The sequence below is a fragment of the Malurus melanocephalus genome, unplaced genomic scaffold (genome assembly GCF_030028575.1).
Source record: "Malurus melanocephalus ecotype Western Australia unplaced genomic scaffold, MMel_1.1 scaffold_25, whole genome shotgun sequence".
NCBI lineage: Eukaryota > Metazoa > Chordata > Aves > Passeriformes > Maluridae > Malurus > Malurus melanocephalus.
Genome location: NW_026623257.1, coordinates 2,602,912 through 2,621,153, shown reverse-complemented (window position 1 = coordinate 2,621,153; position 18,242 = coordinate 2,602,912). Strand labels below are relative to the sequence as shown.

Genomic DNA, 18,242 nt, shown 5'->3' with positions numbered 1-18,242 from the left:
GAAGGAAGGAAGGAAGGAAGGAAGGAAGGAAGGAAGGAAGGAAGGAAGGAAGGAAGGAAGGAAGGAAGGAAGGAAGGAAGGAAGGAAGGAAGGAACATGTTACCATTCTCCATTCCCATTCAGATGTGGGGACTTCATTGAGAATGTCAGTCTGTGCTTATTTTGAATCAATGGTTAAGCACAGAAAATGAGAATGCATCACTGAAATGTTTCTTTTCCCTTTAACACCTCACATGGAAACCTTGAAGCTCTGAAAGGGCTCCACTGCTGATCTCACTAAGGTTTGAGAGAGCACCAGTGCTCCAGGGCACTATGCGGGTTTACAGACACCATGGCCTGAAACCATGGCATCTACATGAGGATACTTCCATAGAATTATTCTATAAACACCTCCAAGCCATACTTCTTTTTTTTTTCTTGGAGCATGATATTGCTGGGAGGTTTCTATARCACTGAGGAGACACATTTCTTTCAGATATTAGCATAAATTTGGTACTATGGGTTCATGAAGGTTAATATACCTGTCCACCTAAATCCTCCTAGGGTTTCAACTCTACTTTATATGCAAAAAAAAAAATAAAATATACACTCTCCTACCACTTTCCCCACCCCTGAGAAGATACAGGAGTTTACACCTCATCAGCATTTGGTACCATGGGGTCACACTGCATAGCAGACCTAGAAGCCTGAACAATGTACACTTGGCTAATGTATTCCATGCAAATGGGACATAATAATCGATAAATAGTTCTTCTGTTCCAGGCTATGCTTAAACTCTTTTCTACAACAGTGTTTTAAATCTCAAAATTATTAAGGCATTAGGGYACTAATCTGGACATTACAAGCATAGCTGCCAAGAAAAAAGTCTTATGTAGAACCTGCAAGCTAAAGGTACAGAGGAAAGTTAAACCACAGATTTAAAAYAGGACTATTAGCCAGCAAATAAGGTACTGAAACATAAATTATTACTATAATTCACAAAACTAAGTTATTCAGTCCTATTGCCCATACTGAGCATGATCTTATAGGAAATATTTAGCAAAAAAATGCCAGGAAAAGGTTACTAAATTGATCTTTATGGTTTTCTGATAATTCAAATGTTGTGTAAGTATTTGACAAATGGCAGATATCTCTGCAGCCCCCAGGATTAACAGTGATTTTAGGATGTCACTGATTAATGTAAATGTTAAAGAATGAAACTGCTTTTACATCCAACAGAGTTTGCAAAAGAAGGAGAAAGGACAAGAGGGTGACTTTTTCCMTTCGGAACATTTCTGAAGAAAGGATGTCTTTTGACTGCTTTTAAGTGGATATTGGAAAAATGGCAGGTCACCTCACTCTCACTGTCCTTCCTCTGTTTTTTTACCATGTTTCTCACTGCAAAAATATCCAGCAAATTATTCTAGCATGCAAGGTAACGTGGACCGTCATACAGAGCAGGCAAGATGTCTTTTGTTCTAATAAAAAAAAAYCAAATCCACTTGTGTACAGGGTCAGGATGCTTCATACTGTTCTCTATTACCATGACAGAACACCTCAGCTCCAAGCTGTCCTATGCATGTTCAGCATGGGGTGTGCCCCATTTTCCTCTTCCTGGTGCCATTTGGCATCACCTTCCTGCTTCCTCTGCACCGGCAGGTAGCAAAGACCCCACAAAAGAAGCTGAAATTCCCAGAAGCAAACTCACACTTTCACATTGTGAGGGAAGGGAGGAGAGGAATAAAGGAGAGAACAGAAATCTGGACAAAAGGATAGGTAAGAAGTCTATCCTTTGCATGYTCAAAAAGAGCAAGAATATGCTAACACAAGATGAGTCTTCATCTCTTTTTCCATGGGGTACTTGCAAACAAAAAGTACTCCATGCCCATAACTGGAAGTCAGATACATTAGCTGTTGGACAGAGGTGTAAGATGATGTCCTGGGCTAGGTTAGAAAGGCAGAGCATTAACAAAACACCAAAACAAAGCAGCAAACCAGCAAAGAACAGTCACAGCAACCCCAGCAACAGAGCTCAGCGTGTGTCTGGACACAAGGCTGGCTTGCCCACGTCCCTGGCGTCACTGGGGAAGTGGCACCATTGGAATGCACAAAGCTAGGCTCAGCCAGGCATCAAATGAGATCTAACAGCCAAGTGCATGGAGAAAGGTGTCTGCACAACCTGTTCCTGGTAAAATGCTGCCCAGTGCAYTTGGCTGAGATGTGGGTCTGACCCAGGAAACTGAGCAATCTACTTTTGCCCCAACATTCAACAGAAAAGGGGCATAAAAATTCTTAAATGGGCTGACAAAATCTTCACTTCCAGTTTAATCTAGAACAGATAGAAAATAGTTCAGTTACTTAGCAACATCATTTTTTATGTTTTTATTTTAAGAGATAGCTGAAGTTAGAGGCAATAATCTACATCTCTAAATCTACTTTTATAATTRTTTATATTTCTGTAGTTGCATAAACTTAATTTATATGCCAGAAGTGATTTCTATGCATGTTTTCTGTGACAAGCAGGGATAACAAATGGCAGTCTTCTGCTCTTCTCTGTCACCTTATGCTGTATGTCACATTTTGGTCTGTACRCTACCTTTCATAAATTACCATTCCCTTTTCTTACACTGCCCCTTCACTTTTATAAAATACAGCTGTCAAGAACTTCAGTAATAAAAAAAAATTGCCAAATTCTGTCACTCTCAAGCATCTTCCTCTCTAATATATCACTTACAACATCAGAGGGGKGTTCTGTGGAACACAGCTGCCTTAAAAGCAAAGCTGCCACTATCCATTGACACAGGACACTTTCAAATGAGAACGTAGTRAGAGACAGAGTTCAGGAATTGTGCACCCAGTCCAGCTGGAGAACATACAAACATCTTACAACTGTCTCATTAAATGAGTTCAGGGAAAGGGCATTGCTAAAAATGAAGAACAAATGTCTTGATTTACAGATCTACAGAGCATTTGCTGCAGTACATTAAACATCAACAGAAGTCATTTTCAATTCAGCCTTTCTTGGAGAAGCACACAATGACACTGCATCACTGCTGCTGAGGAAGAGCCCAGAAATAACAGGTACAGCGTAAGTCACTGTTGCTGCTTTTCACTTAAAGCCCATACCAGCAGAAGGTGATGATGGCAGAATGGTTCTGTACAAAATATTGCTGCAGTTACTAAAATCAGGACCTTCAATSCCCGCCCTCCCTTTCTGCCCATTGCCTGCCCAGCAGCCGGGAGATGTTCTCAGTGACCACCAAGTCACTCAATGCACTGTATGGCACCGAGGATAAGGGACTAAAATTCATGCTTGTAAGCAATAGGAGAGAGGATGGGAGATTGCACATTTGTCTTTTCTCAATAAGGACATAAAAATCAAAATCCTGATTTTACCAGTAATAACCAACTGGTCCATAGCAATTGTACCGGTGGTTCAATAAAAGTAGTCTTCTGTCTGCAGTGTGCTCATACSTCTGTGAAACAGTTCTGTGTCAGGGCAATTGCTCCTGAACTGCTGCTCCACTCTTCCCAAAGATGCCTGAGCAACTTCCCACATGTTTTAATTCTCTGTTACTGCAAAAGGCCAGGCAGCACAGAGCRCACAGTCCAAATCCCACTTGGATGGATGTGAAGCACTGTCAAATGCATCTGCCACAGTGAAACCAGGTCAACATGTCCGCGGCTGATTTAAAAGTGAGCTGCTTGGATTTGAGATTCTGGGAGAGGGGCAGCAGCTCATTTCTTTTAGGCACAGCATTAGTTAACTTTCTGCAGCTAAGCAGACAATCAGAAAAAGACTCACAGGATTATAAGGATCATGTATCCATGGTGATTTTAATAAGAAATCKTACTTGCAGTAGAATAGATAGAAGCAAGAAGCAGAATCAGGCTTCACRGATGATTTATTTTAGTTCATCTCCTAGGAAGTAGAATGTTACTGGTTTGATTTGAAGCCAAAAATCGTAAGCCTGGATCAAGTTCCTGAGGTTCAAACTCAACTCTATTCTGCTCTCAAAAACCAGGACACTCTGGCTGTCTTTATCTTGAATATACCAGTTCTCTTTGGTAAATTGCTTATAATGTACTAAGCCAAGTTTTGACAGAGTCATGCTGTGAGCATTAATTTCATCAACATAAGTATCTTACTTTAACTGCCCTGTWTCTTTCCCTGTAGCTTTCTGACAGAGCAATATTTATGGCGCTTCTGTTCCTTCCCAAGGCCACCAACATTTAGTAGTGTTCAGGTAAAGTAGCCTAATACACATATACCAAATTTTGTCAATTCTTCCAGGAAAGAGGCAGGAAAGAGCAGGAATTTTCCTGGGTGTGTTAGGATGCTGTGCAGGAAAAAAAAAAAATAAAAAAAAAATAAAAAACCCACGCACTGAACAGTTGCAACTTTTATTTGCAAAAGTTGAATCTACATTTGAATACAGTGTTATTACTCCCTGAAGCTGTTTGCTACATTTTCTGAAACACATTAATTGTTACGCTTTGTTTTTACAAGTTTGACTATAAAGCATTTCAAAATTGCTCACCACCACCATATTCCCCAAGATCCAGCACAACCAGAACATTTGGACTCACAATACCCATGGGATTCTGTGGCTAAACAGTCCAACTGCAGGTGGACTGAGCAGCAAAGCTATTTGTGAAGCTGRTCGATGCCCATTTGGTTTCCCCTGTTGTCTACAGCTATATTTTACTCAGTGTCATTGCTCAATCAACAAAGTAAAACTTGATAGAAAGACTTGTAAGAATACAGAGAAAAGAGACCTGTTTGCATTGAGACTGACTCTGTAGGAGGGAGATGCCATGGTTAGAATTTTAGGCCTGAATGAGCTAAGACCGGAATGGAAATTATGTTAAGACTTCTGAGAAAAGGACTCTGACAAATGGCAAGCCAGCAATGAAATGTTTGCATTCCTTTTGCAAGGTCCAATAGCGCTGTTCCCATAGCTACTGTATGTTGAGATGGATGATGTAGCTACAGCAACCGAGAGCCAACATCCATGTTCACTGTAAAATTCCTAAGTCGTTACTTAATCCTTCTTTTACCTCCCTGCAAACTTCTAAAAGAGGAAAAAAATAGGATTATCTTGTTCTTTGAATGAATTAAAACTCTGCTAAAAATATTAGAATTAAAAGATCCACTGMAGACAACYRCAGCTATAAAATGCCTCCCTGACAYGAATGGCCTYATCCCAWGATTCCCCTCTCCACAMTGACTGAAGACCATTGCTGTTTTGCTGAAGGAGAGCTGCCCCTGCCTTCCTCAGTGGGTGATGTKTGGCAGCCTGCAGCTCCCCCAGGTCCCACAATATTCAAGTGCAACACACAGTCATTTATAAGCCAATCCTTCCATTGGATTTATTTGGTTGTTTCCTATCTCCCGCCACCCACTATGMTTTTGAAGKTATTCTACTCAGAAAATCTGGACYTTTTCATAGCAATTATTTGCCTCCRTTTAACAGTGTTAGTTCCCAACACAGTAAAAAGTGGAATATTACATCAAGCACAGAAAGTGYTGTTTAAAGAACAGTCTTTTTATATTCAACGTGTTGTTTGCCCTGTGATTGCCAGCTGGATAATGTTTGGTGAGCCAAGGGCATATTTTGTTATATATATGTACAACTAAACAGAAAATAATTGAAAGTTTAACCCAATATAATGATTTCTGCTTTAACACTCCAAGCCAAAAACAAAGAGTCTCACCTAGGGGGATTTTTATTGGGTCCTGAAGAGGAGTAGACAGCATAAGCCTTGATTTCCTAAGGGTCCCACACAGAAATATGCCTTACCATTACAAAATGCCAMTGTGAAAATACCAGCAAAAGCCAGCACGCTGAGCTCTACCTAATTCTGCTTCAATGTCCTATTTAAAACTCTTTTTTTTTTTAAGCTACATAATCTTAGTCAAGTGGTCAGTCTTTGCTAGAACTCTAAAAGGATTAAGTAACACTTAAGCCCTGATATAGCATAAATTAATCTGTAACTGTTGATTAGAAGAGCACTAAAGYAGTTTTATGTTAAAGTCAATCTTAGAATATTCTCAATTTAAGAAAAAAAAATCCTCACTGCTCAGAAATAATCTCACAAGAGTCCATAAGGCAGCAGACTCTCRGTGTAAATATTTAAACTTCTAATAACAAGATGTTTAGGCAAGCTCATAAATCCATGTGTGGCATAACCACCCAACATCTACAATGACGTTGCTAATTTTGGTTTGTGTGGACAGACAGAAGGCTCAAGTAAATACTGCAGAGAATTTTTTTTTTCCATGCCCTTCTTTCTGTCAGGTCAGAATTKCTAAGCCTTGCAGAGACATTGAGTTAATGTCAGAATAACTTTTTTTTCTGTCTGAAAAGGTACAGCACAGACAGCAAACATGCAAAGTTATTCCTTCAACAAGTGTTATTGGTCAACAGTTTTCCATTAAAAACAAAAACATTTTAAAAAGTGACAAAATCTTACAAAACCAGCCCAAATTTCAGCATTTTCAGGGGAGAAGATGACCACTCAGGTTCTGAGAAATGACCATTTTGTAGATGAGGCTGGTGTGCTTTTTCCCTCCTCCCCAGCATTACAACATATCTTTCCCACAGCCCGGGGCACAGCTTCTGAAAGAGGAAAGTTTCACAACAGGCGCCAGTAAAGCGGGGGCACGCACCACACACCAGCCTGGGACGGCAGAAATGGTGCAGGAAGTGAAACCATCGTAAGTTCACAGCTTTGCTAATATACAGCTGAAYATAGATACAATCTGGCTGGAAGAAAAATAGAGTTGATAGGGTTCATGCAACGCAATGAGAGACAGAAAAACTCCGAGCAAAGAATTTATGGGGTTTTAAATACCTTCACAGGTAGACAAACTGGTTTATATTCCACACGTATTACGTTTTGTAAAGTGAATTTACAAAGAATGTCTGGGGTGKTTTTTTKGATTTTTTTTCTTTCCTAACAAACTGTATGAGCTTTGGGCAACCTAAAAAAAAATGAGAACCTTGCAGGTCACCAAGTCATCACTGACCCTGGTGTGGTAATACCTTTGAAGTGCTGCAGCAAAACTCATTTAAACATCTAAGGTTAGCTATCAGGTTGCAGTGGTAGAGTCTTCAATATCTACAAATTTAGGATGATTGTGGGCTCTGAACTAATTAAGAGCAGAACAGGAGATAGGCTGCTCCACACAAGCTGTGCATACAAGCAGGCTTTCAGGCATGATTGGAATTTCAATCAGAACSAGGAAAGGCTTCCTGAAGGCTGCACAGAAACGTTTGCCACCACCCTGAAAGCAACAGTTCTGAGGCCAAAAGAATCGGAGGTCATCAACATTTTCTTTCAACACTTGAGATTCTACCTCATACCAGAGTAGTGTGAAACATGTCTGGTACAAGCCTAAGCAAGGAGAAACGAGGATTCAGAGGGCATTCTRCTGCTTCCAGACCTAAACACAAACAGGTTTTCTTAACATCAGTTTCTCTAAGAATGAATGATCTGGAAGACTTCTGGACTTCTTCAAGCTGTGTCTATTCTAAGAAAACAAYAATTACATGTTATAAGGAACTGGGCCTACCTGACCTGGATTTGGCTTGCTTTATTGCCTTAAAAAGAGTTTGGCACAAAAAAAAATCCCCATATGACAGAAAGCAAGCCACAGTTCAAGAGAAAGCTAAGTTTCCTTCCTGCACACTGGCCACCCCAAAGGGATAGACAGGAACTCCAAATGAATATAATCTTTTCAATATAGTGAAAAACCCTGTAAAAACAAAGTGCAAAGCTGCAAAATTATTCGCTGTGGGATTGGCCTGGACATGCTAAAACAAAGCAGTACCACTTCTTTCTGAAGGAGCAATGGAAATAACTTCAATAAATTGGATTTTAATGCCAGCATGTCAGTATGGAGACTGAAAATAAGAAATAAATTGTAAACTGTCAGTATCCTCAAAACTCAACACTTGCAAGATATAGTTTCGTGCAATATAAAATCAATTTAGAAAAAAATATTCCTTCAAATTCAAGAGAACCTGAAGTGGCAATCTCTCGTGGCACCAGTCTTCTTATTAAAAGCAGTTGCGGAATTTACTCTGCTGTATACAATAAAAATCCTGGATCTAGGATTACATTTCTTCTTAAATTTATTTCTTAAATTTTGCACACAGATTCCTGGCATAATCTGAAGGTGTCCCACCTGTCTGGTGTGTTCAGTGTTAAGCAGGGGTTTCTCACAGGAGTGTAATGGACTTTTATTGCAGCAACAGAGACCCAGCACAACGATCTGAATGAAAAAGAAAGTAACACCTCACAGACACAGTCAACCCTACGACTTCAATTCTGAATTTATTTTAAGAAACTCAGCAACTTATTCTAGCCCACCTGTGGTAGAAGAAAGGTGTTTTACACACAAGAACATTAGTGCCACAGYGTTATTTGATAAATATTTTCACTTCTTCTTCTTAAGCTTCTTAAGCAAGCAACTGCCATCCTCTGATCAGTGTGTCAAAAATGAAATAAATGGAAATGAAGATTCAAGTATAAACAGCAGTGATCTACACACATCCAGTAAAACTAGYAAAGAGAATTATTCAATATTTTGGTGAGGAATCTGCAAGTGAGAGAGGCAGTATGGAGATCATCCCAGAGACCACCTCAGTAGTCGTGACATAGTTCTAAAAAAGTTTGCAATTTTATGTGATTTAGCCTTCCTGTGTCTGCAATAAAGAAAAGTAAAACTTAAGAAGTRCAGCAGTGATGTGAACAATATTTAATCAGTATTATTTTAAAGGAATCAGCCATGTTGTCATGACAAAWAGAGAATTTTATTCAGACATGTCCATTTTATATATTCTTTTTTGTGTATACCAACAGATTAGAATAAAAAGTCTTTAAAGAGTCAAATGGATGCAAACAGATGTTGTTTACAGTAAGTGGTCTGAAGTGACTGCAGGAAAACTCATTATTATTCAGTGTTGACAGTGGTAGCCATGAGGTGTTCCAGGAATGGGAAGGAAAAGAATTAGGAGTTGCTGATATGGGTGAAGTCATTCATGTATAAGAATGCATTCCAAAAGGCAAGATGCAAAAATGAGAGCTGAACTTGTTCATTAGAGAGTGAAAAACATCCTAAGAAATGACAGTGGGGAAAATTAAGAACAGATCTASAAGCTGTTGAGAAGCTGGTCTGATACATTTTCTATGCTTAATCTGTATTTGCAAGGTGAAAACTAAAGAGCTTCATGCAGCAGAGCAGGGCTSAGCAAATCCAGGTCTCCCCACAGGTCTGTGAAACTCTGTTATGTAAGTTCTTTCTTTTCCACATACCTCAGTTATTCACTACTTCCAACATACCAAGCACACAGGAAAGTTTCTCAGTATCCAAATGAATGTAGTTGCCAGCTAAAATTAATTATTTTCTGCAGGGAAGGAAGTAATCCAGAGATAGAGACTTCTGCTTTGAGGTACTCATTTGCACCTCCCACTTGTCGGGGGAGGTTGTGGGGGTGTAAACTAACAAAGAGAATTTCTTAACCCATGAGAGGATTTCTRCTCAGTGCAACTGAAGTTGTGGCTGATGGTCAGGGAACCAAAAGAGCTCTTTGCTCACAGCTGTGCTGCACTTGTGGGCACCYAGAGGGCACCTGCTGGGCTCTACTCATTCCTAGAGCCCACAGGGAAAAGCTGATGCCATAAAACTCAAGACATGTAAGAGAGGATTTAAAACAAACCCAAAGCAAGGAAGAACCAGCATTTTTTTTTTTTTGAGATGCTGCAAGTACACAAAAGAAGCAGTTCCAGCTGGCAGGCTGGTGACCATATAGCCTGCCAGAATAAACTATCCTGTGCCCTGGCGCAAGGTTTTGGCAAGCCTTGCAATGGCTGTTGGAGTATATTCCCCGTGAGCCTTGGCAGCACCAGGCAGTCTCTCACCTAATCTGCATCCAGGCAGGAGTGAGCACAGGGAGAGGGGATGAAGGAGAACAGATGAGCCCAAAGGGAAGTCTACAGTCAGTCAGGGGTCTGGGAATACCTGGCAGCAGGAGGACAGGACGCACARCTAGGATGGGAAATGACTGCAAGAAATGCCCTGAGATCCAAAGACATGAAGAATTTGGGAGAAGGATGAGGAAATGGCACGAGGGATTCCTAATGGCAGAGATGCCTGTGCCAACAGTTAACTGGAGAGGGTTCAGCACAATAAATCAACRTGTTTGAAAGAAGCTGTTGCTGTAGTAAGGAACAGGACAATTGTGACAAACGGTATGGGGCAATGCCCACAGAGCAGAAACACAGAAGCCCCAGACAGGGGAAAATCATCCTGTTAGGGACGAGAAGAGGTGAAGTTCTGGCTTGAGAACCCCTGGGTGAGAACAACCTTAGCTACCTTGTTTTGGTTTGAAAATTGGGAGGCGAGATGGCTCATGGGGAAAGAAGATAAAAAAGGAAATAAACTGTTCAAAGTAGCAAGGTAATCCTTGATTCATACAAACAAATTTTGATCTGCGTTCCAAACTCCATTGACAACAAGCTTAAGTACTTGTGCCTGCTTGCTGCCTTGCAAAGATTCAGGAGGTCCTGGAAACAGCCAGATTGGGTCTGGTACTAAACAGGAGTTAAAACCCTGGGATTTTGTACAATCAAACTTCACTCTGCCAAGCCTTTCTCATCTGTGTTTGTTTCTTTCCCRTTATCTGAGCTAACGAAGAATTGTCCATTATGTTGGTCCAACCCCAAAGCAGTTGCCCAAGAGGAGCAGAGGTGAAACAATCTCCAGTACTGCAAAAAAACACACATTTTGGCAGACAGCAATGGATTAAATCTGAGCACAGGGCTCATCTGTTTTTCCATTCACTCTAGTATTTAATTCTATTAAGGTTATTTTAAATACAGAGCTCTCACTCACTACTGTAGTGAGATATTTTTTGAAGTAATTCCAGAATATTTTCATTGTGCTGCTTTTTTTCTTTTTTTCCACTCTAATGCAAAAGCCTCACACACACAAAAATGCCTCAATTTTAAGAAAACATGTCAATTCTTTTATGTGCTCAAGGACTTGGCAAACAGGCAGATTTTTCAAGCAGAGGAATGTCCAGGCAGCAGCTTTTAGGTTTATAGACACAAAGGCCAGTGACATAAAGCACATACACTCTGTGTCACAAGTGCCTGCTACTGAATTTTCACAGTGGGTCAGTGACTTGATTACATAAATAGTGGAAATAAGAGATCAAACGATTCCCAACATAGCCAATCTATTAATAAAAGTCTTGTTGTGTGTGAAAAATCAGGAGCTGGCAAAAGATAATCTAGGAAGGTCCCAGGCTTAAAAGACAGCACAAACCCAAATTTAATGTTACTGACTCCAATAAAGTTGGCTTAAATCAATTTTCATTATCTACAACTTTTTTAAATACRCTCAGCTTCACTGAACACCTGAAATTTAGGATTTCGGCCATACAAAGAAGAAAGGGGGTAGCTTCGATAACTTTTTTTCTAAAACTCACACTTCTCATCTTTACTTTGCTTCAGAGAAATCCTCAGATTATTTTCATTGCTGTCATATCTGAGTTATGATAAACACGTCCAAGAACAGTCAGCTAATTATCTTCAGTGGGTAATTAGGAGCACTGGGGAACGTGACTATCTCCACCAATGGTAGATGTCAAGGCTTTTTATTTAGGGATTTGCTTCTCAAATCACTTGGAAAGAAGTACAACACTGCATTTTCAATTTCTGTAAAACCAACTGAACAGAGCACAATCTTTTATGTAACAATGATGTGTTTAAGACGTTTCAGAGCACTGCTATGCCTTTGGTGCAAGGACCTTCACAGATAAGGAACCAAGGCTTCAAAAAATCATCTACCCCAAGCATGTAACTGTAATTGAATTCAAATAGCTGCTAACCACAGCTAAGCTACATCCCATACTAAGACCCAGGTCACAGTGAAGGGGTAAAAAAAAAACAACAAAAATGTAGAAGTTAAAGCACCTTCTCTAAGTTAGTTAAATATCTTAATCGGATGTTTTGTAATGATTTATTGCTCAGCCTGGGCAATTCAACAAAGTCAGGGTCTCATTTGTGGTCTAGGAAATGAAATTTCAGGTGTTAATACGTTGCTGTCTTAAGACCAACCATGATACAATTTTCCTGGAAGCAGGGTAAGGGAATTGTAAATTGCACCACACTGTGTCAGAKGGAATCCTTAAATAGTACCTGCGAGATGCCCCGTGCAATCTTGAAGTGCCCCACAGTTGTGGAGCTATCAGCTGGTTGAAAAACAAAACATGTTCTGATTCTTGCTTTATTCTTGATGTCATGCATGTAGCTTYAGGCTACTTTATGTGTTGTCCTGTGCAAAAAAAAAAATTGGGCTATTTGTCTGAAATAGAAATATTCTGTAGAGTGAAAAAATGGTTTCATTTTAATTTTCTTTTAAGATGATGTGAAGAAATTATTTCTGAAGCAGTAGAAGTTACATGTACAGTTGAAATGGAAAATAGAAACATTGTTCCAAGAGAAGGAGGAAACGGCCTCAAAATACTAAATGAATTTTCCATGCATTGCTCCATTTGACCAGTTGCACTACTCASAACATACAACATGGATTGCACCTTTTCACCTCAAAAAACTGCACATATTTCAGGCATRAGAAAATTAAACCCATGTAAAATTGAGAAATTGCAAGCCCCTGAAAACAGGTGTTAAACAAGTCTTTTCAATCATGCTTGCAGCAGTGCTAAATTTGGAGATCTTGCTCTTAGCTTAAACAGACATTAGTGAGTGATTTGTCTTTGACATTCTGCATTGTGTTTTTATTTCACTGCTGGAATATTTCATAGGATAAATATCTGTACAAAAATTGTACTTGTTAGCTAGGACAACGCACGAAAGCCAGTTGTTGAGGCCAACAATACCCCTGAAGCAATGCTTCAGCTCTAGACTGYGGAAATAGCAGAGCAACCCAAATGAACCCAGAATTTCAAGGGAGCRCTCTTTATATCCCTCTAATTGGGTGGACACATCAATCCTTGTTAGAGCACCTCAGTGATTCATTTGTTGTTTACTGAGGCATGTGCTGGAAGAGTCCACTGGCATGCCTTTAAGGGTCACGGAGAAGCCTCTTCCATTGAAATTAAAAATCTAGTTGTCCTTAGCAGCTTTTTAATAAACAGGATTTCCATTTGACCCACATTAGAAGCTTGCTTTGTTGAGATTTAGAAAGAAATGTTTGTCCTTGCAAAAGAGCAGAGGGAGCTGTTAATATTCAAGTTAGATTTCTGCAGTGATTATGTATTATCAGCACTTGAATTTCAGCTCAAAATTCATACAGATTCTTCCTTGTCTCGAGAAGTTCTTCTCAAGAAGTCACCTTGCTTCCTCTCAGGGCAGCAGATTCTATACCTKCTGGGTCTTTTAAGCAACAGCTTTTCAACCAGGCATGCTAATACAGGTAAGAAGCGCTCCAACTCCTCATCAGGCACAGGTTCGTACAAGACCGCCCACAGCCTTTAACCCCAGGCTTCAGCACCAGCTACACCAGGTGCTGGTGGTCATGTGGCTCCCCAAAGCACGGTGTGGGCTAGCTTTTTGTGTTTTCACGGTGCTGCTTGCATGCTTTCTGCAGATTGCTGAGCTCTGTGCTGCCGTGCAGCTCCGGCATGCACCTTGAGCCAACTCAAAACTACTGGTGCATCACAGAACCACCCCAGCAGTGTAGATGGGCAATGAAATTCACAGGGAGAAAGAGAAGGAAGCAGGTTTTGATGCAGTTCGCCCAGCAGGACCGGGGGGTGAGCTCCCAGACACAGCTCCTCACATCTCCCATGCTGGGAAGCTTCACCACCAAGAAGCGACATGGCATCACCCAGGGATAGCCAGGAAGCCTCGTGAGATCACAGCCTCACTCCAAGTCAAAAAGTGCTTTTGACAATCTGTTCTCTTTGATGGCTTTCAGCATTTATATCAGGGATGATATGCTAGCCATATTCTTGTTACCTGAGCGTAAGTTGCATCACAATTTTTAAAAGCTTAATTCTTTCACTCAATGTGAGTTTGCTTTACCAAGCAAAACCACTAGAAAACAGCAGTCAGTGTCCTGCGCCCTTTAACAGAGGCAACATTTGTCTCCTTTAACCTGGTTTTATGCTGCCTATCTGTGCTGAAGGAATGATGCTGGACCTATTCACACTYGCAGGATGGATTCAGCCTCTGTAGTGCCCTTCATTTGCAGAAGTGTGCAAATGTGAGGCTGCAGAATCTCCATCGTTACCATCATCTCTCAGGTTGCCTTTCAGTAGTTACTCAGCTCTTTAAGACTGAAGTTAAGAAGGTCTGTTAGATTTTACAAACATTTCTGGAAAGCTGCGTGTGCAAAAAAAGAAAAAAAAATTATAATGAAAGATAAAGATGGTATAATTACCGCTGTTTTTTTAAATCTTATTTTTATTCAATTTAATTCAATGGAAAAGAACGGAACATGGACACCTACTTCAGGCAAAACAATACTGAAATTAGTAGTGAAGCATGCAGCTGGAAGGCAGAACTACCGGGCACAGAGCAGCATAACACACTGGCGTCCGCCCTAGTGGAAGCAGTGGGGCACAATGCATGTGAAATTCTACAGGAGGTGGTTAAAATTCTCAGAAGGATAAAATTAGCTCCCACCGAGCTTCCTCATGAATGTGGCGATGGTGCTGCTGTGAACAGAGCCAACTCCTGCACTTCTAAAGCTACCAAACGCATGATGGACAGACTCCCACTTTTATGGCTGCAATATAAACAAGCAGAAAGCTGTGGATCTGATGGATGAGGCAGGTCCAACTATTCTCCACTTCCAGATAAAATCAGAAAATACATTTACTTGCAGTTGGTTTCTCAAAAATCCCATCAATAGGCCTTTCTTTTTACTGCATTGCCTCAGGACATGGTAGAAAAGACTTCTCCGGGAGTTTCAGTAGGCAGGAAGTATCCAATGAGTTACTGCATGAAAAGACAATATGATTGCTGGGCTCACCTCATAAAATACAGCTTTACACAAGAATAGCACACTTACCTTGCTGTCTTGAAAAACTGTCTCATTTTTGGCTCACAGTGCTAACTTCCCCTCCCTTGAGCAAGTCCTACCGTATTCCTGCAGCCAAATGGCTGACACAGTCGACATAAATACAAAACCCCCATACAAAATGAAGCTCAGATTTACAGCCCTTTCATAAACACTCTAAGTGAGAAATCATAAATTATGCTGAGCAGCTTTCCACAGGATAAGATGTTTCAGAAAAAGTGCTAAGTTCCTGTTTACGACAAAAAGGATTTCTTAAACCAGTGTAGCAATTTGTTATGTGCAACATGTTATAATTGCTGCTTTACTGAACTAAAYCTATCAAGGAGTACAGCCTGTAGTCTCAACGACCTGCTTTGTAGTGGGAATCCAGAATTACAGATGAAACAGTCAAGCTAAAATACCCTTTATCTTTTGAAGCAAACTATGAGTGATTCTTAAATTTAAAAAAAAAAAAAAACCAAAACCAACAAAAAGCAAAAATTCAACAACTCCTTTGAAGAGAACATAAATATGCATTAGTAATTAAAAATATAGGCGCCTTGATTAAAACTGGTGGAAATCCCCCCAACTCACTCCAACCAACATTAAGCAAACACTAAGAAACTTGAAAGTATGAACCCAAGTTTCCAGTTCAAGCTAAAAAGTTGTTTTTATAAAAACAACCTACTCACTCTTTTAATTGTTCAAATTAAAAGGCAACACAAAACAAGAATTTAGCGAGCCTTCTGCAACTTTTTTGCACTGCCAGGATCCCAATATCTCTTTAAAGATCTGGCTCCTGGCCAAGACACCGTAGTGTCCCTTCACTCACCACACCAATTCACTCACACCTGAGCTTTAAGCATCGATCTTCACTCAGATGTAAACAAAAGGACTGCATGACAAACTTTAAGGTTTATTGCTTGTTTTTCCAGGAAACTACCTTAAAAGACCAAAAAAAAAAAAAAAAAAAAAAAACAAGCTTAAGATTTGAGTCAGTCTTCATTTACACTAAATAGATGTGGATGTAAGAGATGCAGACATTCATTAAAGGTCACAGCCTGAGTTAGCTCAGCTCTCATTTCCCACACTGGAGCTCCCTTGCTAGACATACAGTTGTCTTTGGGCATATTTAGCCCTTCCTGAGTGAAATAATTCACTTACTATATTTTAAAACCAATGCATTTTATTGGAARACTTCACAATTGGGTTTAAAGCGCAATTATTTTTTAAATTTTATAATATGATGTTTCCATGTTCTAGTCATAAAATGAATCATCTTACAAATGTGGGCTTAGGTGAAAAATGTGCTTAGATGAATAACATTAAAAATCTTTAAAATCTTGGAATGAAGGTGCATTTAGGTGATTGAGCTAAGCCAAACGAAGTGGCTTGCTGTGTCAAGTGGGACAGACCCACTGCCAGCTCCTCTTCCCTTGCAGCTGGTCTGGCTCTTAGCTGAGCCTCCTGGGAGGTGATTCAGTTCACTGAGCTGTGAGGAAAGGACCCCAGCCAGAAAAACAAAAAAAAAACAAAAAAAAAAACCCAAAAGAAACAGGGGAGAGCATGAAGCCAGCCCACCCTGTGGAGATGCTGATTCAGCTTAGATGTCATACCTGCACCCTTGAGGTGGAAGAATCTGACACCAGAGATGGGATTAGCTCTCAAAAACGGAAAAAAAATCACACACGTTGTAATGGCAATTTTAAATTTTCATACTATGTTTTTTGCCTTCATGTAAAGTAGTGGGACCWGCTCTGTGGGTAAGATTCATGCCAGGCATTTAATTGGCAGTTGGGAAYTTGAACATCTTCCCGGTAACTCCTACAAATAAAATACTGCAAAACAGCATAAGGAGTACATATTTAATTATGAATTCAAACAAAGACATTTTCTTTGTACTAGAACTACATGATAAAAACCTGTACTGTCCCCCAAAAGACTGGTATTTATGACATTTTTATATAAGCTTTCGCAGTCAAACAGGCAAAAAATTAGTTGCTCTTTGCTTAGAGACACTTTTCTGTAAAATATGATGTTTCAATTCTTCCCTGCCCACTTTAGACTTGAACCTGAGCTTTCMCCACCTCAATGGGGCTCCCATCAGAGACATTCTCTTGTCAGTTGGTAGTTTGTACAGCACGGGGTAGCCAGCTCCATCTGCAGAGGATGAGCCTGACCCAACCAAAACAGATAACAGGCTGCTGAATCTGCCTTGTAGGAGACAAGATTAATAGCTCAGCTGAAGCCAGCRAGAGCAAAGCTTTGCATCCTGAGTGTCCATGTTATATACGTCTTCATTTAATTGACACTAATTAATCCATAGGTTTTGTGTAACATTGCTTGCTTTAGGTCTTAAACCTAGAAACTCTTATAAATTGTACTCTTTATTAAGTACCTCATTAACTTACAGTAGAAAATGGAAGTTATTTTACTATCACAGAATGGTTTGATTTGGAAGAGACTGTAAAGATCATCTAGTTCCAAATCCCCTGTCATGGGCAAGGATATCTTATACTAGAGGAAATTGCTCAAAGCTTCATCCAACCTGGCCTCGAACATTTCCAGGGATGGGGCATCTACAGCTTCTCTGAGCAACCACCTGTGTCTCACCATCCTGACAGCAAAGAATTTCTTCCTATTATCTAACCTAAATCTATTCTTTTAATTTAAAGCCATTCCTCCTTGCCCTACCCCWGTGAAAACCCATCTCCTGCTTTCCTGTAGTTCCTTCAGGTMCTGGAAGGTRCTCTAAGGTGTCCCTGTTTCCTTCTCTTCTCCTGGGGGCTGAATATCCTCAACTCTCTCAGCTTGTCCTCATAAGAGAGGACGTTGCAGATAGTCGTCTCAAAAACATACTTTAATCCTGAAATACAAACTTGAGTTGATTTTGAAATTCACATTTATTTTTCTTGGCCTGTCTGTTTGGTAGAAAAAGTTTCTGTAAAAGTGACTAAATCTGTCAGCCATATCTGGCTGATTCCTGTGAGATATTTCTCTATGACAAATTAGACGAAGTCTGAGTTTAAAACTCCTTTTCCTCCCTGCCATAATTACTAGGTCTGCTCTTTCTCCTCTACAGGCCCATGTACTGAAAAAAAAAACAACAAACATTCCATTTTGCAGTACTTTGTGCCATTTTACATGAGCTTATTAATATTTATAAGACCTAAACCTAATGCCAGGGATTTTGTTTTCAAACAAAATGATCCTAACCTAAGGT

General features: G+C 40.0%; 1 protein-coding gene across 4 annotated transcripts in view; it reads right to left on the bottom strand.

Annotated features, from left to right (window-relative positions):
- Nucleotides 1-18,242, bottom strand: part of BASP1 (brain abundant membrane attached signal protein 1) — a 51,177-nt gene that overhangs the window by 20,124 nt on the left and 12,811 nt on the right. Inside the window, exon 1 of one of the 4 annotated variants that reach the window (XM_057390388.1) lies at nt 12,193-12,327. The exons of the other annotated variants lie outside the window; for them this stretch is intronic. Within the exon in view, the coding sequence (XP_057246371.1) occupies nt 12,193-12,300 (108 nt within the window). The 5' untranslated portion in view covers nt 12,301-12,327. Of the gene's footprint in view, nt 1-12,192; nt 12,328-18,242 lie in introns of those variants that run through there. 4 annotated transcript variants of the gene reach the window in all.